At 39.6% G+C, this 26372-nt stretch overlaps 1 protein-coding gene and 1 pseudogene across 9 annotated transcripts in view; one reads left to right on the top strand and one right to left on the bottom strand.

Moving 5' to 3' along the window:
- The window catches only part of CHD2 (chromodomain helicase DNA binding protein 2), a 127128-nt gene that overhangs the window by 26465 nt on the left and 74291 nt on the right, over positions 1-26372 (top strand). For 6 of the 9 annotated variants that reach the window (XR_002345976.1, XM_021099370.1, XM_021099369.1 and 3 more), the window contains 11 exons: positions 6200-6307; positions 8994-9134; positions 10965-11098; positions 13101-13326; positions 14664-14764; positions 16026-16070; positions 16248-16426; positions 19465-19589; positions 22731-22947; positions 25035-25124; positions 25999-26189. Coding sequence is in view for 8 of the 9 variants with exons in the window: in XM_021099370.1 (XP_020955029.1) it covers positions 6200-6307; positions 8994-9134; positions 10965-11098; positions 13101-13326; positions 14664-14764; positions 16026-16070; positions 16248-16426; positions 19465-19589; positions 22731-22947; positions 25035-25124; positions 25999-26189 (1557 nt within the window). In the remaining variant the exon portion in view is untranslated. Of the gene's footprint in view, positions 1-6199; positions 6308-8993; positions 9135-10964; positions 11099-13100; positions 13327-14663; positions 14765-16025; positions 16071-16247; positions 16427-19464; positions 19594-22730; positions 22948-25034; positions 25125-25998; positions 26190-26372 lie in introns of those variants that run through there. The other 3 variants (XM_005666295.3, XM_013978271.2, XM_013978275.2) reach the window with 2 other exon arrangements.
- On the bottom strand, positions 11428-11773 carry LOC110261692 (annotated as a pseudogene).

Below are 26372 nucleotides of genomic sequence, written 5' to 3'. Positions count from 1 at the left end.
TCTTAGTTTCTCATGTGTAAATGTTGGGCTACTTTTTGGGGGCCAACTCTAGTTATTCCATCTGAAATACCCCATTATCCCGATGATTTTTTCTTGAAAATATGCGCAAATACCAAACATATAGGGATTTGGTGTTCTATTCTGATTATTAAGCAAGAAACAAATTTAGATTGGGCCATTTTTCCTTTTCATTTGTTCTTTGTGTTGGCATGGCAGAATTATGTTGGCTGGACACTCACTTTAGTATAAACTTTCACATTGTTGGTTCTGTGTAATTTTACTATGTCAAGAGAGATTTTTATTTAAATTGAAACTTGTTAAGGGTGTTACAACTGTTGTTTAATACATGGCTCATAAACAAAGGGAAGATTACTTGAACTTATCCCCATGCATTTTTACTTGATACCAAATATTTTCTCAGTTGGTGTTTGTTTATAAGCCAGAGAATTTTAATTTATGGATTTCATTGTGAAGTCCCTTTATAATATAGATTATATAATTGCTATTTTAAAATTTACTTCAAAAATTCTGCTTATGGTCAAAAAAAATTGATTTTTTTTTTTCTTGAGAAATAATTTAAAAAATCTTTTTTGGGGGTTGTGTGGGTCCCCTTGACAATCTGAATTGTATACCCCATCTTCTCAGAAAAATACTCAAAGTTTTGCATGTAGGAGTTCCTGTCGTGGCTCAGCGTTTAGCGAACCCGACTAGCATCTGTGAGGAATGCGGATTCGATCCCTGGCTTTGCTCAGTGGGTTAAGGATCCGGCATTGCTGTGAGCTGTGGTGTAGGTCACAGATACAGCTTGGATCCCTCGTTGCTGTGGCTGTGGTGTAGGCTGGCAGCTACAGCTCTGTTTGGACCCCTAGCCTGGGAACTACCATATGCCGAGGGTGCAGCCCTAAAATAGCAAAAAGAAAAAAAAAACTTTGCATGTAAATTCAGGGGATTCTGATGGTAAACAATTGTTCTTCTAATGAGAGTTCCAGTTATATAGTCTCTGTTTTAAAGTATTAGTAATCCTTAATTTAAGTATTTGGCCTAAGACAAAGTAATGTGAGTTTTTAAGATCCATTTCCTCATCTCCAAAGTGAAGAGTAATACTTAACTCTGCTGACCTAACAGAGTTATTGGAAACTATGCTAAGAAAAGTCAAGTAGTATTTAATATTGCCCTGCCCAGCACACATACAGCTTTCATTTGTGTTTTAAATATTTAGTTAGAAAAGTAACTGTAGGCAAGCCTGTACTTCTTGGCAGCTCAGAAGGGTTTTGTTCTACTGCAGTCCCAGGGTCTGCTTGGGAGACTGTTCTCAGCTCCCTGGGCTAATGGTCTTTTGGGAAGTCCAGGCATGTGCTCTTTTCTCCACTGTCTGGCCACATTCTGCTGGTCTCTTGGCTGGGATCTAAATGGTGCTATACTTGAAAACCTGAAATTGTCATTTTAATGGCTTTATCTGGGTGTGCAGAAGCCCTGCATTTTTTCGGTCATCGTGGAACACATCAGCCTTACTTTTTTGTCTTATTTTCTCCCTCCTGTCAATCCTGGGAGCTCTCCAAAGGGGACAGCTCTCAGAGGCCTTTGTGGACCTTTCTTTCCCCGAAGTGGAACCTCCTCTTTCCTTGTGTGTGTGTGTGGGGTGTGTCTTCCCTCATGCTGCTTTCCTAATGCCCCTCCTCCCAGCTCTTCCTTGGGGACTTAGTGCCAGCTGAGATGTTCCCTCTTGTTTGTTTGGGCCCTGGGCCAGCCTCTCTTCTTGCCATCCCCTGAGCAGCTGGAGGGTACTAGGGCTTACGGGGAAACCCTTCTCCTGAGTCAGTTTAATTAGAGAAGGTCCTGCTAAGACTCAGGTTGGAAGGCACAGCACTACAGGGGCCTCTGATCTGAGCAGGATGACAGAACCTAGTGTGTGGGCACATGACTTTGAGAATTGAGAGAGACTCTAAGAGGGAGTGGAATTTGGAGATAGTAACATAGGGAGGTGCTTTTCTGAAACCTTGCAGATTGTATCATAGATTTTAACGTTTTTAAAAGGAGCTATTTTTTTAAACCTTTTTTTGGGGGGGGGATTAATTCCAAACTTTAGAAAAACTGTAAGAATAAGAATAGTATGAAGAATGCCTGTGTACTTTCCAAGATTTATCATTGGTTACCATTTTTGCCCCATTTGCTTTATCGTTTTTTGAGTACTTCGTTTCTATATATGTATGTATTGCACACAGGTAATATTTTTTCTGAACCATTTGAGACTAAGAGTCATTCATGGTTTTTTACCCTAAGTATTAAGTGTCTATTGCCTAAGAGTAAGGATGCTCTCTTTCAAAAGCACAGTACAGTTTTAATGTAAGTGAATTTAACTTTGCTGAAATACCTTTGATTCATATTTCCATTTTGTCAGTGGACCCCATGTCTTTTATAACGTTTTTCTACCCCCAGTGCCTTTATGACATTGACACTTTCGAAGAATGATGTCTTAGAAGGGGCTAACTCCCCTTGAGTCATGTGAATTAGCACTTTAAAAGCTTAGAAGAGGTTACACAGCATAATGTTCCTGCACAATATTGAAAAGCTGTTTCGAATTAGTTGGCAATGTTGAAAATTGAGAGATGGTATATAAAAATCTAGATTTCTAGCTTTTGAGAAACTCTGTCAGTGCTGCCCCTTATAACTTGGTCTTTATAACCTTTGGACAGGCCATGAGTTCTCCAGTTGACCCAAATAAAATCTTTACCGGCCCCAGTGGGTATTGGAGACTAACTCCTGATTTAGTCATACAGTTTCACTTAATCCACTTGTGCTGTTTTGATCACTGAACCCTTTTCTATGCAGTCCCTATTATGCTCTTTAAACTTGTGAAACGTTGTATAGGATTTCTGCTGACTCATTATGGTCCTCATAGTGCTTAATCCCACTGTATGGTGGTTTTAGAACCCTCTCTCCCAACTGGCACTAAAAATATATTTTCACCATGGTCATTTAAAGTTTTCCTCCTGGGATCATAGTTCTTTCTTCCTCTCCAGGGCTTTGAATTGGACGTCTGTCACAGACCCTGTGACACAGCCTAAGAGAATCCCTCTTAGCCCTACATTCCCTCTTCACTGGAACCTGTTCCTGAAGGGCATGCTCTTTCGGAAAACCTACTGAAAATCAGTGCGTTTATTTCCCTCTTTTCCTTACTTGTCTTATAAAGTAGAGGAGAAAGGAGTTCCCTTTGAGTTTTTAGAGACTGTTAACAGGAAGCCTCAGTGACCTTTGGTCAGCGTTTAGGCCCATTTTATTTAAAAATGGCATTTGTTCATTCTCCCCTTCACCATTTTTCAGGTTTGATTTGTGTCCTTCCAGCCACCTTTTTCCCAGTAAAGCATGAAAACTATACCCAGTTAACTCGTATTCTTTTTCCTGTTGTTCATATTTTCTTGAGGCCTCAGTGGCCAAACCTTGTTGTTTTTCTCCCCAATTTTTTTTTGGCAAAAAATCCCATTATTCCGTCTTAAGGAATCTTAGGGAATCCCATCAATGCCCTCTTGGAGCTGAATCTGGTAGTTCATGTTTCCTTTGCCTCATGAAAAATATTTTAGTTTCTCTTATTGCAGACTTCTCTTCATTGTAACCCAGCTTATAATGTATGACTTAGGGAGTCTTTGCATAAAATTTGCTTTATATAAGAAGCTAGCAAACCAGTGGAACTAGTGGAACAGCACTTGGACCTGTCAGAGAGCCCTCTCCATACTCTGCAAGGTTGGGCAGTAATCTTTTTGTAATTGATTGCCCTTTTCACCCCTTATACAAGATGACTTAGTTTTGCTGAACCTAACTTACACTTTTTTCCCTAGTCTTGAAAATTAAAATGAAATTCGAAAGAATCCAGCCAATTTTGAATTCACACACATACAAACTCATTTAGGCCTTTTAAGCCTCCGATTGTTCAGATCCTTCCAGAATGTGTGAGTGTGGCTTTAATGTTTCCAGATCCTTTGGTCTTCAGTGGGCTATGGTTGAGAGTAGCAGAGCTGAGGGTTTGAATGTACCAAATAGCTTGTTCTCCCTGGCTTTGAGTTTGCCTCTGTCTAGGAAGGGCCCTTTGGACTAGGTGATTTGCTAAGTTTTTTACTTTCTCATATTGGAAGATCCGAAGTGCTCCTGGTTGTCTGTAAGTCTACAGATCTGCAGTTTTAACTGGAAAACTCTGGCCTCAACATCCCTTCTTTCTGTGTTTACTGCCATTTTAGTCTCTTAAAATTGAAGAAGTGAACCTCACTAGCTACTCTGACATAGATCTCAACTTCTGGCAGTTATGTAGATTACAAATAATAGTTGACTGTGGAGCTTTCTCATCTGATCTGCTCCCCTTTAGGTCTTAAGTGTAGGTTCTTTCAAGCTTGTTTCCTGTGAAACCTCTTCTCTCTGGTTTGACTGTGTAGCTCCTTCTGAGGGGTAAACTGTGCTGGACTTGGCCCAAGGGAGTGGTAGCCTTAGATGTCAGTCTCCCAGTTGCTGCAGACCTCTTCTGTGTTTCCTTTATGGTTACCACCATCCACTATTCCTTGGATTCTTTAGCAGACATTTATTGTGCTAGGTTCTAGGAAAGGAGAATAAGGCCGGTGCCTAGAGTGTAGTTTGTTTTAAAGAGAGACCTAAGGATATTGGACAATACTAGTAGGCTTTACTATCTTAATAGTTTGCTTCCAGAAGCACCCTGACTGACTGATAGAGCTCATTCTTTAGTTATTTATTTAAAAAAGGAGTATCTCCATTTACCTGCCTTTGTGCTAAGCTCTGGCACAAAGATGCTCTGCCTATAAGTAGTGACCTACTGTTTGGCGAATGAATGTGAAATAGTAGTGCGTTTCTGTTGAGTAGTGTACGTGGAAGTGCTCCACTGCCTTTTCATGAAAGGCTTGGAAATTTTTCTTTCCTAAAATTTCCACTAATTGAAGGATAGGATGGGTCCTGGACCTTTTGGGAAGGTTCTTCCACTATTACTTTATCTCTTCTCCCATGAAGAATATTGATTTGACTTTGCAATTCTACAATGGTTGTCTTTAGCATAACCTCATTTTCTATATGCCGACCCAGAGGCACAATGATAATTGTTTTGTGTAGAGAGAAACCTCAGGTTCTTGCCTGTTAAGTTTCTTCCCCCTAGGTATTTCATGCCAAGTAGCTGCTGTATGTACCTTTCTTCTTGCAGGTGAGAAATGAGCTAAGTCCCTGGATGATTTATTTAGTTTTCAAGTAAACTTCAAACACCGTTTGGAGGTGTAGGCACCAATAGGATATGGCTCTTCCAAGTCTTCTAAGATCTCTCGGAGCAAAAGAACACATACTGTACTTAATGATTGTTAAAAACTTCCTCCTCTTGCTGCGGTGCAATAGGATCGGCAGTGTCTTGGAAATGCTGGGACACAGGTTCAATCCCCAGCCTGGCTCAGTGAATTAAGGATCCAGTGTTGATGCAGCTGCAGCTTAGGTCACGACTGCCTCATGACTACGGCTTGGATCTGATCCCTGGCCGCGAACTCCATATGCCCCAGGACAGCCAAAAAAAGAGAAACAAATACAAACCACCTCATTAGATGAACGGATTATTTAGTAGGTGGTGGTGGCTTTATCATTGAAAGATAGTTTGAGGAACTGTTTTCTCAAACATATATTAAAGATATTAAAACTCTGTCACAGCAGTTCTCAAAGAAGCCTCACAGTATCAACATCATCTGTGAATTTGTTAAAATTCAAATTTTAGGGCTCATGTTAGAGCTACTGAATCAGAAATTGGCTGGGGCCCAGAAATTTCTTTTAATAAGCCCTTTAGGTGGTTCTAATCCATGCTAAAATTTGAGAATTACTCATCTAGTATATATTATGGCTTTAATCTGGTCAATGATAGTAGTAAATAAAAAACCAGAATATTAGAGATTTAATAACATTTTCCCCCCAGAATACAGCCTTAGTTTCTATTTTCATTTAATTTTGATATCAGAGATAAAATAGGAATACATATTACACAGCCCAGGAAGGAACACAACTAAAACTTAAATGGAGCCAAAAAATCTCTTTTCACATGATATCTAAAATATATATGTTCTGCCTTTTTTGGCTAATCAGATTGAAATTGATGTTGACAGATTCTTCAAGCTAAACAATCTTGAAGAATTCTTTTAGGAAAAAAAGAAACATTTTGCTTTGCTTTTGATCACAGAGAAAAATGGAAACGGGAGCCCTCAGAAGATGAACAGGAACAAGGCACCAGTGCAGAAAGTGAACCAGAGCAAAAAAAAGTGAAAGCCAGAAGACCTGTCCCCAGAAGGTGCAGTGTTTGCTTGAATATCTCTGCTTCTGGTCTAGCTTAGTTTGTGTTAGAATGAGAAGGATAATGTAGTGCTAGCATGAGAGCCTGAACCACTGGGGTACAGTGTGCTCTGGTTCTGGATTTTGAATGTCTGGTTAACCTCTTGCCAGCCTGCATTGTTAGCAAGCGGTGAGGTGACTGAGCTACTTGTATTGATTTTGTGATTTGCATGGTATGTAGCTCAGAGTGAATCTTAACTGTTGCATACTCCAGGTGGGCTATTTACGAGGGGTAAACTCACATTCTGCTCTTAAAAAAGGCTCCCGGTGAGGGAGTTCCCTTGTGGTGCAGAGAGTTAAGGATCTGGTGTTGTCACTGCAGTTCAGTCCCTTGCTGGGGAACTTGTGCATGCCCCAAGTACAGCCCAAAAAAAAAAAAAAAAAGCTCCCTATGCATTTGATGAGAGTACAGTTTCTTTTGGGGAAACTAATTCTTAAATTTAATTGGCTGGTTGAAAGCATACTTAACTGTTTATTACCCTGTCCATATACTCTGTATAACATTAAGCAGTGAATCTGTGCAAATAAGGAGGTAGACAGAGATGGTAGGCAACTTTGGTAATATTTGATCAGATAGATGGCAGCATAAGGTACTGGTGATGGGGAAAGGAAGGTAGGAGGCAGAGAGGCCCCAGAAAAACTTACCTCCTTGCGGTATTGCTTAGGATGGGGTTGGCATTCAATACTGCATTTGGGCCAAATCCCACTCACCTTTTTTTGTATGGCCTGCTAGCTAAGTATAGCTTTTAGAGGTGGACATTTGTCATTTGATGATAGGGAACACTAAATTTGAACCCCAATTAAGTGAAATGTTATCCCTTCAAAAAGAATTCTCATTAGTATAGGGAAAAAAAAAAAGGAATTCTCTTTGTGGCTCAGTGGTTAACAAACCCAGCTAGGATCCATGAGGATGTGGGTTCGATCCCTGCCCTCTCTCAGTGGGTTAAGAATCTGGCTTTGCTGTGAGCTGTAGGTTGAAGATGCACCTTGCATCCCTAGCGGCTGTGGCTGTGGCGTAGGCCAGTGGCTACAGCTCTGATTTGACCCCTAGCCTGGGAACCTCCATATGCCACAAGTGCAGCCCTAAAATAGCCAAAAAAAAAAAAAAAAAGCTTCTCATTAGTAGATGTTATATCACAAAAAATGTACTCAATCATTATTATTAGTTTGAATTTTGTCAATAAAATATTTGTTAAAATTTATTTTCACTTGTTAGAAGTACTATGTAGTGGCATTAGTTTTGTTTCTTGTCTGAGATATTTGTATTCTGGCCATTTACAGCAAACATTTGTCTGTCACTAGCTTAGGATGTTAAACCTACCCCCTCACCCTCTACCCTAACAGGGCATTTCATCAACTGAGTTTTATCTCCTTTCATCTCAGTTTCAGCTCCGAGGACTGGAATGCCACTCCAGTTCTCTCTTGTAGATTTTATTTGAATCTCTGATCGTCTCTGTGTAGTGTTCATTATGGTACGTATGAGAGAAACAGATAGATATGGTTGTGAGTTCGAGTCTCCCTCATTCTCCTTCCACTTTGTACCACTAAGAGAGTACTTGGGGATTCCTTAGGAGAGCTCCTGGTCTGTGGCTCTCAGTTCTGACTGCAGGGAGTCACCAGAGGTTCTGCCACCTCCTTGGTCTGTTCCATTGGTCTATGGCAGGGCACAATCTCTCAGGTGATCTTCCAGGCATAGTCTGTGTACATACAGGAAAAATTATGTGCAGTTATTTCTTGTCCTTCCTTTATAAGATGATAGCATTCCATGCATCTTCCGCATTTTTCTTTCATTGTCTTAGGAATCTTTCTCAATATGCTGAAAACTCCTTCTTTTTTATAGCTGCACAGTATTCTCTTTATTAAACTAGTTCCCAGTTGATGGACATTTAGTTTTTCTAGTCTTTTGTTATTACTGATAACACCTCAGTGTTATGCCTTATTGTGCCTGTATCATTTTATATCTGTAAAGTCAATTCCCAGACTTAAAACTGTCATATTTATAGCTTTGATAGATACTTCCAAATTGCCCATCACCATCAGCTGCATGTGTATTTTTATGTTAGGTGATTCTGAGACACCAGTTGAGAGCTGTTGCCTCAGAACCCTCAGTATAGTCGTCTCTTTGTAGCCTCTGGGGATTAGTCCTAGGATCCCCGGGGATACCAGATGTTCAAGTCCCTTTATATAAAGTGCTGTAGTATTTGCATATAACCTACTTATATCCTCCTTTACTTTAAATCACTTGTTAATTACTTATAATACCTAATACAGTGTCATAGTTGCTAATATATAGCAAATTCCAATTTTACATTTTGAAACTTTGTGGAATTTTTTTTCTTACAAATATATTTTTGATCCATGATTGGTTAAATCTGTGGATGTGGAACCTGCAGATACAGAGGGCTGACTATATCTCCTATGAATGAATGAAGGGTATCAGCAATAGAATCACTTTCATGTTGAAAATGCATATTTCTAGTGAATTAGAATATTAGGGAATGGGACCTAGGAATACACACGTCTAACATTCTCCTTGTTGATCCCATATATGAACCCTTCTCTGGGAAAGACAATTACATACATTTGAAGTAGACACGAAATGATAAAGTAAGGACTTTGGCATTTTTTTCCTTTTCTCATTTTAGAACAGTGCCCAAACCTCGTGTGAAAAAGCAACCTAAGACTCAACGTGGAAAGAGGAAAAAACAAGATTCTTCTGATGATGATGATGAAGATGATGAAGCTCCCAAAAGGCAGACTCGCCGCAGAGCGGCTAAAAATGTTAGGTAGGTGAAGCCACAGAAGGTTTTCATTTGTATGAGGGATGATGATAGTGAAGTTGGCTGGAACTTTGTTCTAAGAAGTCCAGGATTAGGCATCTGATAGGCAGAAATAACGACCCATGTCTTGAGGTCGTATTCAGAAATCTGGCTACAGTTCTTGCAAAAAGAATGGCGTTGGCCAATAGGAATAGTGATACCTTATTTCAAACCTTCAACTACTTCAAGTTCATGTTTTGTTCAGGTGGTGGTGGTGGTATTGTCACTGTGGTTTTTTTTTTTTTTTTTTGGCCACACTGGGGTCATGTGGAAGTTCCCAGGTCAGGGATTGAACTGAGCCACAGCAGCAACCTCAGCTGTTGCGGTGACAAAGCTTGATCCTTAACCTGCTGTGACACACGGGAACTCCCTGTTTTCACTATTTTATAACATTCTTTTTTTTTTTTAAGGGCCACACTCCCAGCATATGGAAGTTCCTGGGCTAGGGGTCTTGTCGGAGCTACAGCTGCCGGCCTACACCACAGCCATAGCCACTTGGGATCTGAGCCATGTCTGCAGCCTACACCATAGCTCATGGCAATGCTGGATCCTTAACCCACTGAGTGAGGCCAGGGATTGAACCTGCAACCTCATGGATCCTTGTCGGATTTGTTTCTGCTCCGCCACGATGGACCTCCATAACATTCTTTTTTAGGAAAGACATTTGGATTGTGTTTTTAATTCTGCGTTTCTCTGAATGTGCTCAGACACATTGTTCTAAGTTTCAGCTTATGTATTGTCATTTGGATATAGTAATTTTATCAAGCTTTCTGATAGGATATGAAACATTAATAGAAAATGAAATAAAGGAGTAGATATATGCAAACAAATATTTAACTTTATATGAATCAAAACATTTAATTTCCTTTTAGAGGAGGATATGCAGGTTTCTTTTGGTCTACTTAGAGATGGTGAAACTGAGTGTTGGAGTTATTAATAATCTGTCCAGTGCATTCAGTTAATAATTTGAAAGCTATGGCTGGGTTTTATGTATGTTAGTGTGTAGCTTAGGAGGAAAATCCTACACCTGCACTGAATCCAGAATTGTGTTTTTTTCTTTTTTTCTTTTTTTTTTTATTTTTTTTATTTTCCCACTGTACAGCAAGGGGGTCAGGTTATCCTTACATGTATACATTGCAGTTACAGTTTTTTCCCCCACCCTTTCTTCTGTTGCAACATGAGTATCTAGACATAGTTCTCAATGCTGTTCAGCAGGATCTCCTTGTAAATCTATTCTAGGTTGTGCAGAATTGTGTTTTTTTCTTGAGTAACTTCCATACCATTTGTTGTTTATACATGGTGGAAGGTTATGTTTTAATATCTTGTAACCAAAAATTATGCTCATAATGTTCTCAGTGAAAGTTGAGATTACTTAAATTTCATATTCTTACTATTAAGAGACAAAATGCAGGGTTTTAATCTAATGAAATAGTAACAGTTTCTTCCATTTATCATGCATTTTCTTTCTTTGAAATTGTTTCCTTATTATACATAGTAATGATCTCATTAAGGAATGAAAACATAGGAGTGTCTTTGTGGTTTTTTATGTCTTACTTACAAAAAATCACCATCTTCTGTTTTTATTTTGAAATATGAGGTAGCCTTCCTGCAGCTGTCTATGAGCAGGTATTAATTCTTTAGGAAAAAGATGAACTTTGTGCCCACTTTATCTGTGGCTGATCTGTAAACCAGCATATTGGAGCTAAAAGGGAATATGGTTCCTTATTCTAAGGATATTATCACATATGGCGTTTGAAAAAATAGTTTTTCATTTATTCGGCATTATTCCTCACGCAGTTACAAAGAAGACGATGACTTTGAGACTGACTCAGATGACCTCATTGAAATGACCGGAGAAGGAGTTGATGAACAACAGGATAATAGTGAAACTATTGAAAAGGTCTTAGATTCAAGGCTGGGAAAGAAAGGAGGTATGTGTCTTTGGGGAGCAAATTACTTTTTTTTTTTTTTTTTTTAAATAAAAGTTGATTCTTAAATCACGACAGGCTCTAAGTCCTTCATAGGAGCTGTAGGTGGCAACAGATGTTGTGGCAGGGAATCCAGATGTTTAAACAGGAGTGGAGTTAAGATCATCATTGCCTCAGACACAGGAAACAACTTACTTTTTTTTTTTTCCTTTTAAGGGCTGCTCCCACAGCATATGGAAATTCCACGGCTAGGGGTTGAATCGGAGATAACAGCTGCCAGCCTGTGCCACAGCCGCAGCCACGCCAGATCTGAGCTGCGTCTGTGACCTACACCACAGCTCACGACAATGCTGGATCCTTAACTCACTGAGCAAGGCCAGGGATCGAACCCCCATCTTCATGGATACTAGTTGGATTCACTTCTACTGTGCCAATGAGAACTCCTAAAATAGCTTACTTTTTATCAGATTTCTTAATCCTGCCTGTGATCAGGGGCCCTTCACCATAGCCTCTGCTTTTAGCTTCTTGAATTACTTTTGTTCCTCTTTCTGTTTCTGCTTGAATGCCTTATCTTCCTTGTCCCATCTCCTTGGCCTGCTTCTTGGGTTGCTTCAGGGGCTTCTTGCCACCTTTGTGGCCAGATATGTCACCTGTTGCCCCTTCCCCAGACACTACCATTGAAAGCCAGCAAGTTACTTTTTATATCTGCTCAGTAAGAAAGGCCCAGATTTTATGTATTCAGCTCCTAAAGGATGAATTTCAGTCCATGCTCATATTTGTTGTGAAATGCGGAAGTTTTTCTGACTCAATTTTGATGTCTCAGAGCTGAGACTGTAGGGCAGTGTTCTGTTATGTCTTTGAGATTTTTAAATTAAGGTAGTTAAAAGTATGTTAATATCTTTAAAAGCAGTGATGTAGCAGAGATTCCTCCTTATTAAGATTAAGTGAATCTACCTTTAGGTTAAGTATCAGACTGGTTAAAATACTTATTTGGGCAATAGTGAAGAATTTTTTATATCCAAATTGAGATATTTCATAACTCAGTTTTTGAAAGTTACCTTTCCATATAGGAAATATCAAAATAATACCTAATTCCATTTTCATTGTCTTTTTTCATCCAGCCTCGCTTCAGATTAACAGGGTTGATAGAGAACTTCGAGTGGATGGGTGATTGGGGAGATTTAAAATTTTTTTACTTTGTTCTTAGTATTCCTAGAGAGAGTTAGTACGGACCAAAACAAAAGAACGTTGCTGTTTGATTTTTATCGTGCTAAGACACAAAGATTTCTTGAATTTCACCAGTAAATTTTGGAATGTTTTTTATTTATTTCATTTTTTTTTCTTCAAGGCTGTGCCCGCAGCATGTGAAAGTTCCTAGGCCAGGGATTGAATCTGAGCTGCATCTTCAACCTGAGCAGCAACTGCTGGCCTTGAACCCACTGTGCCTGGCTGGGGATCCAACCCGCACCTCCACTAGTGACCTGAGCCACTGCAGTTAGATTCTTAAACCATTGCACCACAGTGGGAACTCCTGTTTATTTCATATTTTAAAATTTTATTGAAAAACGGTTGGTTTATAATGTTGCAGTAATGTTTGGGGTACAATGAAGTGATTCAGTACATAGTCATTCTTTTTCAGATTCTTTTCACATGTAAATTATCATAGAACATTGGGTAGAGTTCCCTGTGCTGTACAGCAGGACCCTGTTGGAAGAATCATTCCGTATGCAATAGGTGCATACGCCAATCCCAAACCCCCAATCCATTCCTACCCCCCACCTGTCTGGAATGTTTTTTATTGTAAAAATTGGGTTTGCATTTTGAAAATAGTTGAAGTTTGTTGCTCATGTTCATCCTTGAATTGTTTGTGAATATCTGCTTATTTCAAGTTAAAGGATTTTAGTGCTTCATCCAGAAAGAGATCCTATAGATGATTATGTACCTGGAAGGCTTTACAGTGCCTGGTTTAATATACTTTCTAAAATTTCATTGAATCCTTTTGCAGCCACTGGAGCTTCTACTACTGTATATGCAATTGAAGCTAATGGAGACCCTAGTGGCGACTTTGACTCTGAAAAGGATGAAGGTGAAGTTCAGTACCTCATCAAGTGGAAAGGCTGGTCATATATCCACAGCACGTGGGAGAGTGAAGAGTCCTTACAGCAACAGAAAGTGAAGGGTCTAAAAAAACTAGAGAACTTCAAGAAGAAAGAGGACGAAATCAAGCAGTGGTACGTTATCTGTCCTGGACCAAAGAAATATATTTGCCTCCTGAGGGAAGGGAAGGTTTTTAAATGGTGCATAGAGAAACAAGGCTGTCTAGGATATCAAATTTTGCCTAAATCATCTGAATGAACATAGAGCCATCCATAGTTAACGTTTTATGAAATTGTGACCTTAAGAGACTATATATTTTTGTGTATAGCCATCAAATTTGTAGAGTTTAATATTAATAACAAGCATATGGAGCATTTTTCAGACATCATCTCTCTAATCCTCGCAATAACCCTATGAGATTTGTACTGTTGAACAAGATGTTGTAGATGGGGAGATTCAGGTAGAGAGCAACTCTGTGAGTGGGCCCAGGATTGGAGTTCCAAAGCCAGGATTGGAGTTCCAAAGCTAATGTTCTTAAGCACCTTGCTTCTTTTCTGTGGTTGTGCTTGGGTGAGTGAGATGTCAGGAATTAATATTCTAGAGTTCTCTGGGTAATGGTACACTTAAAGCTGATCTTGGTTCTACACAATTTACAGAAATGATGTGCCAGAAATATTCTGAAACTATGATAGCCCATGGTTTTTAGTTTACTTACAGCTTTGAATGTGATAGGTCGTGTATGAGAAATTTGTGGGGCTATAGCACACACAAACCTAGCAGAGTAATAAGAAGTATTAAGTTGCCCCTGAAGACATCCCTGTCAGTGTCATGTGATCAGATTATTTTATGTTAGAAATAGGGACAAAATGGGTTCTGATTCCCATTTTATTACTATGCAAAATGTGCTATTTCAGTAAATCACATATTTTTCCTTTGAGTCAAAAGCAGAGGTATGTATCCCTAAGATAGGAGTTAGGTTATAAAACATTTAGAAATTTAAAATCCTCAAAAGTATGGTATTACTTAATTCCAAGTGTTGTCCTCATAACTAAGAATAACTAGTTTTCCAAAAAAAGGCGCATTTAATCACTCCTAAAGCCCATACATATATGGAAAAATGGCATGTTTTCTTTTAAATCTGGAACAGTTTTCTTGTCCTCATCTGTTAAGATAAATGAATTTATCACATGAGATCACATGAATTTATTATACAAAAAAGTAATTTTAGGTTTCTTTATAAATAGGCCACATCAGAGAGAACTAGTATAAGTCTAAGGTTTTTAGTATTTTTACAAGTCATGTTTTTTTGTAAAAATCTCTGGCCTAATTACTAGTAAAAGATTATTAAAGGGATAGATGGAAGTAAAGACTAAGTTTCCTTTCCTTTCCTGCCTTGACTTTGTTTTGGTAAATATGTATGGATTCTCCCAAATCTGATAAGTATGTACTTTTTCTGTCTTTCTCTGTCTAGGTTAGGGAAAGTTTCTCCTGAAGATGTGGAATATTTCAACTGCCAACAAGAGCTGGCCTCGGAGCTGAATAAACAGTATCAGATAGTGGAAAGAGTAATAGGTAAGTACATGGAAACTCATTTAAATAGTGTTTGAGCTCTAGGAATAATGGCGCTTTTTCTTTTGCCAGTAATATATATTTAAAAATGAATTTTTGTAGGTGAACTTCTTGAGAACACATAGGTACCTAGATTAACTTGAAGGGAAAACTAACAAGATTTGCTGGTAGATTTGGAGGTGGAGGATGAGAGAAAGAGATGGCAAGGATGAGGCCAAGATTTTTGACTTGTGACCAGAGGTCCATTTACTGAAATAGGAAGATTATTAATAGAAGGGCTGATTTTTGGAGTGAAAATCAAGAGCTTAGTTTATATTTATCTGTTTGATAATACTTCTCAGTCATCTGAGTGGATAGTATTGTGCAGGCTGTGGTGTATGTGAGCCTGGAGTTTAGAACTCTTAGTCTGGGTTGGAGAGTTCAATTAGAGGATTTCTCAATATTTTTTTTTTCTTTCTTTCTTTCTTTTTTTTTTTTAAAGTGCCGCACCACGGCATATGGAAGTTCCTAGGCTAGGCGTCAGATTGCAGCTGTAGCTGCCGACCTACGCCACAGCCACAGCAACATGAATCTGAGCCACGTTTGTGATCTATGCCACAGCTCATGGCAATGCCGGGTCATTAACCCACTGGATCGAACCTGCAACCTCATAGTTACTAGTCAGGTTCATTAACCACTGAGCCACGATGGGAACTCCGGATTTCTCAGTATTAGAGATAGTATATAAAGCCTATGATTTAATGGGATCATCAGAACTGTATACATGGTGAGCTTAGATGTCAGAGCATTCCAGCCTTCGGAAGTCAGGAAGAAGGCAGCAAAGGATAGTGAGAAAGAACAGCCAGTGAGGTAGGAGGGGAACCAGGAGAGGGAGGTGTGCTGGAAGCCAGGTGATTCACATGACTCGGGGAGCGGGAGACGCTGCTGTCGAAGGCAGTGAGGACTGAGACTTGATCCTTCAGCTTGGCAATAGGCCTGGCACTGGTGAGGTGGATCCATGAGGTGGCGGGGATGCAGACCCGATGGGGTGGCTTCAGAGAGGGTGAGGGGCAGTAAATGAAAACAACTCCCTTGGGAGCTTTGTTGTGAAGGAGGGACATATAAATGGGGTGATAGCTAGACCAGGACCATGAGGATAAGACTGATTTTCTTTTTTTTTAAGATGTGAGATAGTAGAGTATATCTCTGCTCTTACACGTAGGACCACAAATGTCACTCTCTTCTTGGTTATGATAATAACTTACTTAATTTTCCATTTATTTAGCTGTGAAGACAAGCAAATCTACATTGGGTCAGACAGATTTTCCAGGTGAGCAAGAGATCTTGTTTATAAATGTTGTTTAGCACTTAAGAGCAGTTCATGTTTTGCAGAGTATTTACAGTTTTGCCATATGGTGTTTCTTTCATTGGTTACACATAAAACAGAATGTCACTCCTCTCCTTTGATTGACAGTTGCTGATCTATAAATTTTTATATGTGAAATAGCTCACAGTCGGAAGCCGGCACCATCAAATGAACCTGAGTATCTATGCAAATGGATGGGACTGCCCTATTCAGAGTGCAGCTGGGAAGATGAAGCCTTGATTGGAAAGAAATTCCAGAGCTGCATTGACAGCTTCCATAGTCGGAATAATTCAAAAACCATCCCAACAAGAGAATGCAAGGTGTGGTGATTGCTGGCTTTTGAATTTTCAGGGGAAAGGTATATTGCTACAAAGCGTTGGCCACATAAATGTTGGGAAGATAAAACACTGCAAAAGTAAATGCTAACTCCCATTTTGAAGTGAAAGAAGCTGACTTAACCTTGACATCAAAGGAAAATAATTAAAACAGGGAGTTCCCCTCATGGCTCAGCGGTAATGAACCTGACTAGTATCCCTGAGAATGCAGGTTCGCTCCCTGGCCCCACTCAGTGGGTTAAAGATCTGGTGTTGCCATGAGCTGTGGTGTAGGTCACAGATGTGGCTCGGGTCCCAAGTTGCTATGGGTGTGGTGTAGGCTGACGGCTACAGCTCTGATTTGACCCCTAGCTGGGAACTTCCATATGCTGCAAGTGTGGCCTGAAAAATAAAAGAATAATTAAAACAAAAGGAGAGGATGAATTATATAATGGCTTTTCTGACTTCTTTAATCTTACTGTTTACAGAGTTAGGTATGTCTAACTAGAGGTAACTATGGAGAATACTTGAAAGCGTTTAAGCACTTTGAAGAGAGGTGACAGGAAAGGAGAGTGTCTCTGAATTCCAGGTTAGAAACTATATAGGCAGATCTCTTTCTTTTGTTGTAATTCATTCCCTGTACAGTTCCTTTTCTTTCGTTGGAATTCATTCCCTGTGTAAAGGTATGCTTGGGTCCTTGGCAGTAAAAGTATGTGTGAGATACAGGGTCTGTTTCTGAAAAGTCGCCATTCAAATCCACGGCTCCAAGCCGTTCTGTGAAAAGCAGTGTGTAGTTGGAGGTCAGTGAGTGTGATAAAGAGTATGTACAGAGGTAGAAGTCACTGAGCTCCAGGAATCATTGAAGGTTTTTTTTTGTTTGTTTGTTTTTTGTCTTTTTAAAAGGCTGCACACGTGGCATATGGAAGTTCCCAGGCTAAGGGTCTAATCGGAGCTACAGCTTCTGACCTATATACCACAGCTACAACAACGCCAGGTTCGAGCCGTGTCTGCAACCTGTACCACAGCTCGTGGCAGTGCCGGATCCTTAAGCCACTGATCGAGGCCAGGGATTGAACCCCAAAACCTCATGGTTCCTAGTTGGATTCGTTTCTGTTGCACCATGACCTGAACTCCTGAAGGGGTTGTAAAACAAGAGGAAATCATGGCATTTAAAGTGCCATGATCCTTGAAGAATAGATTGGAGCTGGATAGACAGCAAAAGGGGTCTGAGGTTATTGCCCTTCCATGAAAGATATCAAGAGAAAGATATTTTTGGAGTTCCTATTGTGGCTCAGCAGATTAAAGAAGCTCAGATAAGTGTCTGTGAGGATGTTGGTTGGATCCCTTGCCTCGCTCAGTGGGTTAAGGATCTGGCAATTCCTCAGGCTGCTGCGTAGGTCGAAGATGCAGCTGGATCTGGCATTGCTATGGTTGTGGTGAAGGCCAGCAGCTGCAGCTCCAAATCCATCCCTAGCCTGGGAATTCCCATATGTTGCAGGTGTGGCCCCAAAAAGCCAAAAAAAGAGAGATATTCTTATAGCAGTAGGAGGACTTCCAGACTTCGGGGTTGGAAGAGAGGGAGGTGATATTGGCAGTTCAGAGTGTGTGTATCTTGAATATCTTGAAGGGTACTTTGACTTTATCCTATGGATATTAATAATAAGCTCACCCTCCTGAGTAGAGCAGCAGGCAGGAAATAGTATTTCATTTAGAAAGTTTCATTTGGAGTTCCCTTGGTGGCTTAGTGGTTAACAAACCCAACCAACTAGGATCCATGAAGATGCGGATTTTATCCTTGGCCTCGCTCAGTGGGTTAAGGATCTGGTGGTGCCCGAGCTGTGGTATAGGTCGCAGACGCAGCCAGGATCTGACATTGCTGTGGCTGTGGTATAGGCCGGCAGCTGCAGCTCCAATTCAACCCCTAGCCTGGGAACTTCCATATGCCTCTGGTGCGGCTCCTAAGGAAAAAAAAAAAAAAAAAAAGAAGAAGAAGGAAAAAGAAAAAGCTTCATCTAATGCATTGTATAGGAGACATCACACAATCAGTCTTCAAAGCCAGAAGGTCCCACCAGGAAGATGCCCATGAAGGAAGAAGTAGTGTGAGGACCAGGGGAGTAGCAGTGGGTGGAAGGACCGGATGGGAGGAGCATCATGGGGAGACTTGGTGAAAGTGGACAACCAGTTTTTGGTGGGGAGAGTGAGGCATCTGATTTCATTTACTGCCAGGTGCTCACAGAGGAGAGCTGAAACTATCCATAATTACCTTATCAAATACATTATTAGGATGATACTTCTCATAATAAGGCACTAATTCTATAGAATGCTAATCTTCAGAGAAATGCTCCCTGAGAAAAGACTATTGTGGCCAAATAACTTTGGGAAGCATTCCTGAATGAATTTCTCCTGTAAGTTCACTGCATATACAAGCATGTTAGACTTTGGAAAGTCATGAGTAATGAAATTTATATAACTTTTTAATCCATTGTTTCCCAAACTGATTTGGCCACAGAATCCACATTTTGTGCAAACCATAGAGGCATGGCTTTACTAGACTGCCAATTCTTCACACCTCTGGAGGTGAAAGCAGCATCCTTTCCTTCAGAAAACCAAACTCACACAGTTGGGGGTTCAAGGTAGGTGGGCTGCATTTCAGAATTTACAAATGCTGTATGGTAAAGTTCTGCTGCATTTAGCATATACAGACTTTCCCAGAGGCATTGTTTTGTGCTGTTTAGAATAAGGTAACATAGAGGTGAAAATAGGAGACTTACTGCTGTACAGTGGAGCTAATGTAAAGTAAGTGCTATTTAATGATGTTCACAAACTTATTTCTGGAAAAGAGCAATAACTAAAAAATATTTCCGATGCAATCTGGCCATGGGACGTAGCAGCTCATGGTTGGTTGGGTGGGGTTGGTGATTCAGCTGTAAAATTTGAATTCTTATGCTTTTGTGTAGAGCACAGGAATCATGGCTAGCATTTAACATAGAAAGAGGGAAGAAGGTTTTCTTCAGACCTGGGCTTTGTCATATTTTGTTTTTCAGGCTCTGAAGCAGAGACCACGATTTGTGGCTTTAAAGAAACAGCCAGCATATTTAGGAGGAGAGAATCTGGAGCTCCGAGATTATCAGCTAGAAGGTCTCAACTGGCTTGCTCACTCCTGGTGCAAGTAGGTGGAAAAATATGTTTGAAATTTTCTTTACTATTTTTGACTTTTTTCTTTTCTTGTTGGATGCAAAGAATAACTTCTTCCTATTGTATATTATAGAATTAAATTATGTGATTGAGAGAAGTCACTTCTGGGACTCTTTATGTATGTGTAATACCACTTTAGCCTGAAGTAAAGAATACTTTGTTATTTAGTTATTTAGGGGGTAATTTGGCATAGCCGGAGACCTATGTCATACTGTGTTATTCATGAGTATAAGTAGCAGGATAATTTGCCCAAATCTTTGGTGTGGAAGGAGTTATTCTCAGAAAAAAAAAAAGAAAATGTCTTTTTTCCCGTTTATTTTTCTTTCTAGACCAGGGAAACTGGAAATTGCATGTGGTAGTGCTGAGAAGTGTGATCCCTTGTCCTGCAGTTGCTGTATAGGTCATCCTAGGTAGAGAAAGTTCTCTGTTGAACTTGTGAAAGTATCCTTTACTTTTTGTGACAAGTTCACCTTAGTCTTATGGGGGGGGCACGATAATAGCACTTGAGGTTTAACGGTTCTTTGAGGATGTACTTATAAATTTTATTCATCAAATTCAATTGCAAATTTAAATCCCCCCTAATTACTGTGCATCAGGGACTCATACAGGCCTTGAGAATTTAAGCAAGAAAAGAAAGGATTTCCCTGTCCTCATGGAGCATCCTGTGTGCAAAGTACCTTTATTGTGTGTCTACAAATTCCTTCCCCATATGCAGACTCTTAATTTCTTCAGTGTTTCATGGTAAAGCAAGATTTCTTATTTCAGAAATAGACTACAGCCTGAAAATAAAAACGTGAACTTCTTTCTCAGTGCTGAAAAGATATTTTTTAGTCATGGAGACACTTTTACAATGACTTTCTCGATTGAACTATTACTCTTTATCTTGTAAAAACTCATGTAGTTTTTAACATTGAATGTGCGAATCCGAGATCTTGAGGGGATTCAGTTTCTATGACTGAGAATGGAGGTCTGATGTAAATGTTCTAAATTGCTTGAAAACTGTTTTTCTTTCAGAGATCAGTGAGACCGGATCTTCTAAAGGCTGGTTAGAAAGCTAGGTGGAGCCATGAGAAGTTGCAAAGCTAACGTTCTTATTTTACAGTTGAGGGCTCTTAGGAGCTCTTGTCCAGAGTCATGCTATGTTTCATATAGGAGTTCTGAGCCAGCATTTTCTACTTTAAACTAATTCAGCATCAGCTGAAAAGGGCCCAGACAGCTGCTAGGCCAGGGGAACCTTAGATTAAGTAATGTGCTGTTTTGGTCTAGTCTCAGAAAAACAGGCAGATTAATCCTAATTTACTTTCATGTGTACAAACAGATGGTGGTAGTTTACTAGGGAGAGGAAATGTTGAGAAAATTAACCCCGTTTCCTACCCAGTGTTGTGAAAAGGTGAGAGAAATAGGAAGGAGGAGTTCCCATCGTGGCTCAGTGGAAACTAATCTGCCTAGGAGCCATGAGGTTGAGGGTTTGATCCCTGGCCTTGCTCAGAGGGTTAGAGATCTGGCATTGCTCTGAGCCTGTGGTATAGGTTGGAGATGAGGCTCAGATCTGATGTTGCTACGGATGTGGTGTAGGCCTGCAGCTACAGCTCCGATTGGACCCCTAGCCTGGGAACTTCCATGTGCTGTGGGTGTAGCCCTAAAAGGCAAAAAAAGAAGAAAGAAATAGGAAGAAAATTACTCAAAGCAATCAGTCTCTTCTTGGTGAATTAAATGTCTAGTTTTTCTAATCAATTAAGTTGTCTTTAACTTGACTATTACGTTTGTTCTCTCTGGTCCATTGATAAAGCTCGTGTTGTATGTATGTAAACCTTATATGGCCTGGTTTTCAGGGACCTTTTTAACGTTTGTAACTTTATGTCACATATGCATTCCTGATTTCCTGCCAAATGGGCTATTTTCTATTTTGTGAATATACTTGCCCAATTCTGGCTATTTCTTTTTAAGTGTTAATTAAATTAATTTTTTTTCTTGTATTTGGGCAGTCCTTTCCTATTAGTATACTGCTGAAATTCAGCCTGTCTCCCAGAGCAGTATTTCTCAAAGTATGGTTCAAAGAATATACCTCTAACACAATAACTAGAAGTATGTTTTAAAAATATAGATTCCTGGAGTTTCCTTGTGCTCAGAATCTGGTGGTGTCATTGCTGTGGCTCGGGTTCATTCCCTGGCCCAGGAATTTAGGCATGCTGACGATGCAGCCACCCCCCCAACCCAGCCAAAACCCAGAAATACAGCTTCCTGAGCCCTTTCTCAGATATCGGCTTCAGTAGTTTTAGGGTGGGATTCAGAGATCTGATTGGCAGCCTACTTCTGCTGTAGACTACTAGTATGTTTCAAATAAGCTCTGTGTACCTGCAGCACGTAGGTCTAGGGAGTAGTATAGGTAACATTAAACAGCCCAGGGGCATGCAGTGGAATGTGTGGGCAGTTTGAACAAGGGCTCGTGACTGTCAGGCTGTAGGGTTCACTAGCAGTGGGGATAACTCGTCTGCCCTTGCTTTCTGTATTGATGGAACCCAAGGTCACATGCTTGTATACACCAGTATAACAGAACGTGCCTTCTCTGTATTTACACTGCATAGATGTAAAAGACCAAAATGCAAGATAAAAAATGTAGTCTGAATAGGCTCTTGTAGTAATCCAAATTTTTTTTTTCTTTTTACAGCTGCACCTGGGGCATATGGACATTCCAGGCCAGGGGTCAAATTGGAGCTGCAGCTGAGGCCTACACCACAGCCACGGCAATGCCAGATCTGAGCTGTATCTGTGATCTACACTGTAGCTTGTGGCAACACTGGATCCTTAACTCAGTGAAACTGGGGATAGAACCCACATCCTCATGAGACAGTGTCAGATCCTTAACCTGCTGATTCTCAGCAGGAACTCTGTAATCCAAATTTTGATTATACTTAGATACTTGTTATTCTGCTCTTTAAGCTTCTATTAGCATCTTATGTAGGAGACTTAATTGCAGATGAGAGGAAGACATTTGAGGCTCACACCCAGGGTCTTGTCAGTGACATCATGAGGCACTGATGCCACTGCTGTTTGTGCTCATATGTTTTTTTTGAGAACTAATGATTTGTTTGTTTGTTTGTTTTTTTTTCTGCAGAAGTAACAGTGTAATCCTTGCTGATGAAATGGGCCTAGGAAAGACCATCCAGACCATATCATTCCTCTCCTACCTGTTCCACCAACACCAGCTGTATGGCCCCTTTCTTATAGTCGTCCCTTTATCCACCCTCACCTCATGGCAGAGGGAGTTTGAAATCTGGGCACCAGAGATTAACGTAGTGGTTTACATAGGTGACCTGATGAGCAGAAATACGGTGTGTAAACAAAAAGAATTGGGATAGAATCTATGTTATAAATGTATTTTGGAAATTGACCTAAAGCCGTTATAGTGTTTAGTAAAATTATGATTCTGACACTGTGCTATGCACCTGCTATTGGAAGATTTGTGTATCACAGAAATACATTTCAGATAGTCTTTAAAACATATGCTTACTATGTAAAGAAAAGAAACAGCATACATGAATGGGAATCTCTCTTGAGTTGGATTGCAGTATTAAGTTTTTCTTCTCTCTGTCCTCTGTACTTTCAAATCTGCTTTGTTTATGAAAGATTATAAGATAGAGTTAATACCTTGTGGAATGTGAATGTTGTTTTTGCTATATGAGCAGAGATATTACCGAAAATAATTGAGTTCTTAGAGTTTGTTTTCTAACCTTTTAAGATGATGAGGATGTGTAACTTTTAAGAAAGGAATAAGAAGTTCCCATTGTGGCTCAGGGGTAACGAACCTGACTAGTTATGCATGAGGATGTGGGTTCAATCCCTGGCCTCATCATTGAGTTAAGGATCTGGCGTTGCTTGGCCTGTGGTGTAGGCCAGCAGCTGCAGTTCTGATTCAGTCCCTGGCCTAGGAAGTCCAAAATGCCGTGAGTGCAGCCCTAAAAAAGATAAAAAAAAACCAAAACAAAAAAAAACCCCCAAAAAACAAAGAGTAAAAAGACAATGAGCCATTTCAGAGCTGCAGAAATGAGAATTATTTGTCTGATATCAATGTTCACTTGATCATCAGGAGCTTAGAACACATGACCTTAAGTTTATCTTTGTTTTACAGATCTTTTCTTGATAATGACTTACTTTTAAAAAGTGCTGTATGCTAGGTGTTTTGTATCTATTACCTGTAGTCTTCTCGATAGTCTTCAAAGTAGATGATATACTTTCCAACTTACTGATGAAGAAATTAACTCAGAGTTTAACACTTATCCCCAGGCCAGCTGGAAGGTGGCAGAGCTGGGGTTGGGACAAAGCGTGTCCAGTCCCAGACCTTTGCCTTTTCACCACTGTATGTATGTTGAGTAAACTGTTTCTAGGGGATTGCTTATAATAAGCGCAAGTCATCAGGAATCCTTAAACCTTTGAGAGAGGTGTTATGTCATATATTATCGTGCCAATTAAAATTTTTATTAAATATTTTCTTTAAAATTGTCTAACCTAAATTCTGGCAGATTTCATTGCTGTAATTTTGAGTTTCTAGGTATTAGAGTAGTTCTTAAGCTTCTTAATCCCCTTGTTAACCATTGAAAAAAAAGATTTGTAGGTAATGCAAAATGGCTTTAAGCACTGCATTTAAAGGTGAAGACAAAGAAAATAAACTCTGAAAAATTGTGGCATCAGGGACATTTTCTTTTCTTTCCTGTACTCCTTTTCTTTGTTCTTTTTTTCCTATTTGATGGTGATCACGTACAGCACTCCTTGACCTGCTCTCCAGTTCCTAACTTGACAGCCAAACTGCAGGAGCGTTGTCATGGGCCATTGTGCTTGCTGGGCATCCAGTTATATACGCTATTCTTCAGTATGAGTGTCAGTCTTCGTATTCCTTTACTTTATTCTCTTTCAAATAAATTATATTTTCATCCTATAAGGCTCCCTTTCTTTTCTTGGGGGCCACGTCTTTCTGATGTATGATTAACGAAATTTCTGACCAAGCTAGAAGTCAGAAATAAATTTATTTATTAATAAAAATATGCCTTACTTAAAGAGTAATCAAATTATATTTCCTTCTAAAAATTCTCATTCTTTGAGAACCCTGGAAAAATTCAAGTTGCCATGGTTTATTTGCTGCTGAATTACATTTTTTTGTCAAATGTATTGGGGGGGCAAGGGGAGACAACACTTTGAATTCTGGCAATAAAGTTTTTGCTGCTCAGTGATAGATCTTTTAATTCTAACACTTATTGCTTTATGCTTTGGTTGCTTAGGTCAATTTAGAGTGTATACAGTATTCATTAAATTCTAATCAGCTTTATTTTTATTTGGTGTATTTCTGTTGTATCTATCATAAAACTTTGGTGATAAAGGTAAAAGTAGATATTGTATCTTAATTACCATTTTTTTTTTCTTATAGATACGAGAATATGAATGGATTCACTCTCAGACCAAACGGCTGAAGTTCAATGCACTTATAACAACATATGAGATTCTCTTAAAAGATAAGGTATGTAATTGGTAACTAAAAGGCTAAATTTTGGAGTATGACGTATCCAAATGGTAGGGTCTTTGCTTCCTACTTGCCATGTTATTTTTCTTTCTTTATAAAAGCAAACAAATGAACAACAAAATAAATCCATGAAGAATATTAAGGTTATGAAAAAATGAACAGAACCTTATAGTTGAAGGGGACCTTGGGTCACCTAAGCCACTTGAATTAAAGAGGGTGAAAGGGCATTGAGGCCAGTAACTTACCAGAGATTCCAGTCAGTCATTGGAAACTGGTATTGAGTGTTAATCTCAAAGATTTCCCATCATATTGTTAAGGATTTCTCCAGAACACATGTTGTGAATGGTTTCTGTGAGGAGGACAGAAAAATGAACCTCTTTAAATTATCTCCTTTCTACCATCTAGTAAGAAATGTATGTGGAGGGTAAGCCTGTTGCTGGTAATAAGTGTACAGAAGTTCAGTTTGGTGGCTCTTGGTGTTTCTGTGCTTCAGGGGTGGGGTGGAGAATAGACAGAGGAGAATCTTAATTAAGGAGAGGCTGCAAAATCATTTGTTGTTTTGTGGTGTTTTTGCCCAGCATACCATTTTTGTGTTTTTGCTTTGAGGCATGCAGCAATACCTGGCATAAGAGACCTCCCTCTTGCCACCCCCCCCCATGCCTTTTAGATGATGACCTGCTCTTTTGAGTAGACACCAATTTGGCAACTAATAGAATAAACAGAAGAGTCCTGATATACTTTAAGTCAGTGAAGAGTAAATGTGTCTATGTATGCCTTTGTGATGGTATTTGTACAGAGATAATTAACACTTGCAAGTACTTTTGGGTTCCCTTCTGACCTGGTGGCTCGTTCTGTTTTGTTTTTGCTTTAGACTGTGCTGGGCAGTATTAACTGGGCCTTTCTGGGAGTGGATGAAGCCCATCGGTTGAAGAATGATGACTCTTTATTGTATAAAACTCTGATTGATTTCAAGTCCAACCATAGGCTCCTGATTACGGGGACCCCTCTTCAGAATTCCCTCAAAGAGCTCTGGTCCTTGCTGCACTTTATTATGCCGGAGAAGTAAGCTCCTTCCTATGTATTTCAAAAGATGCTAGACTGTCTGAAATGCCAATGCTTTTTAACTTTTTTTAGGAGACCTTAGGGAAAACGGATGGCATGGTTTGGGGAAAGCAAAGCATTGAACTTGAGGCAGCAACAAATGTAGTGAAATGTTTCATAACAAATGATAGAAATAGAAAGCTC

Source organism: Sus scrofa, chromosome 7 (assembly GCF_000003025.6).
Source record: "Sus scrofa isolate TJ Tabasco breed Duroc chromosome 7, Sscrofa11.1, whole genome shotgun sequence".
NCBI lineage: Eukaryota > Metazoa > Chordata > Mammalia > Artiodactyla > Suidae > Sus > Sus scrofa.
The sequence above is the reverse complement of the archived record's forward strand: the minus strand, read 5'-3'. Positions and strand labels throughout refer to the sequence as shown.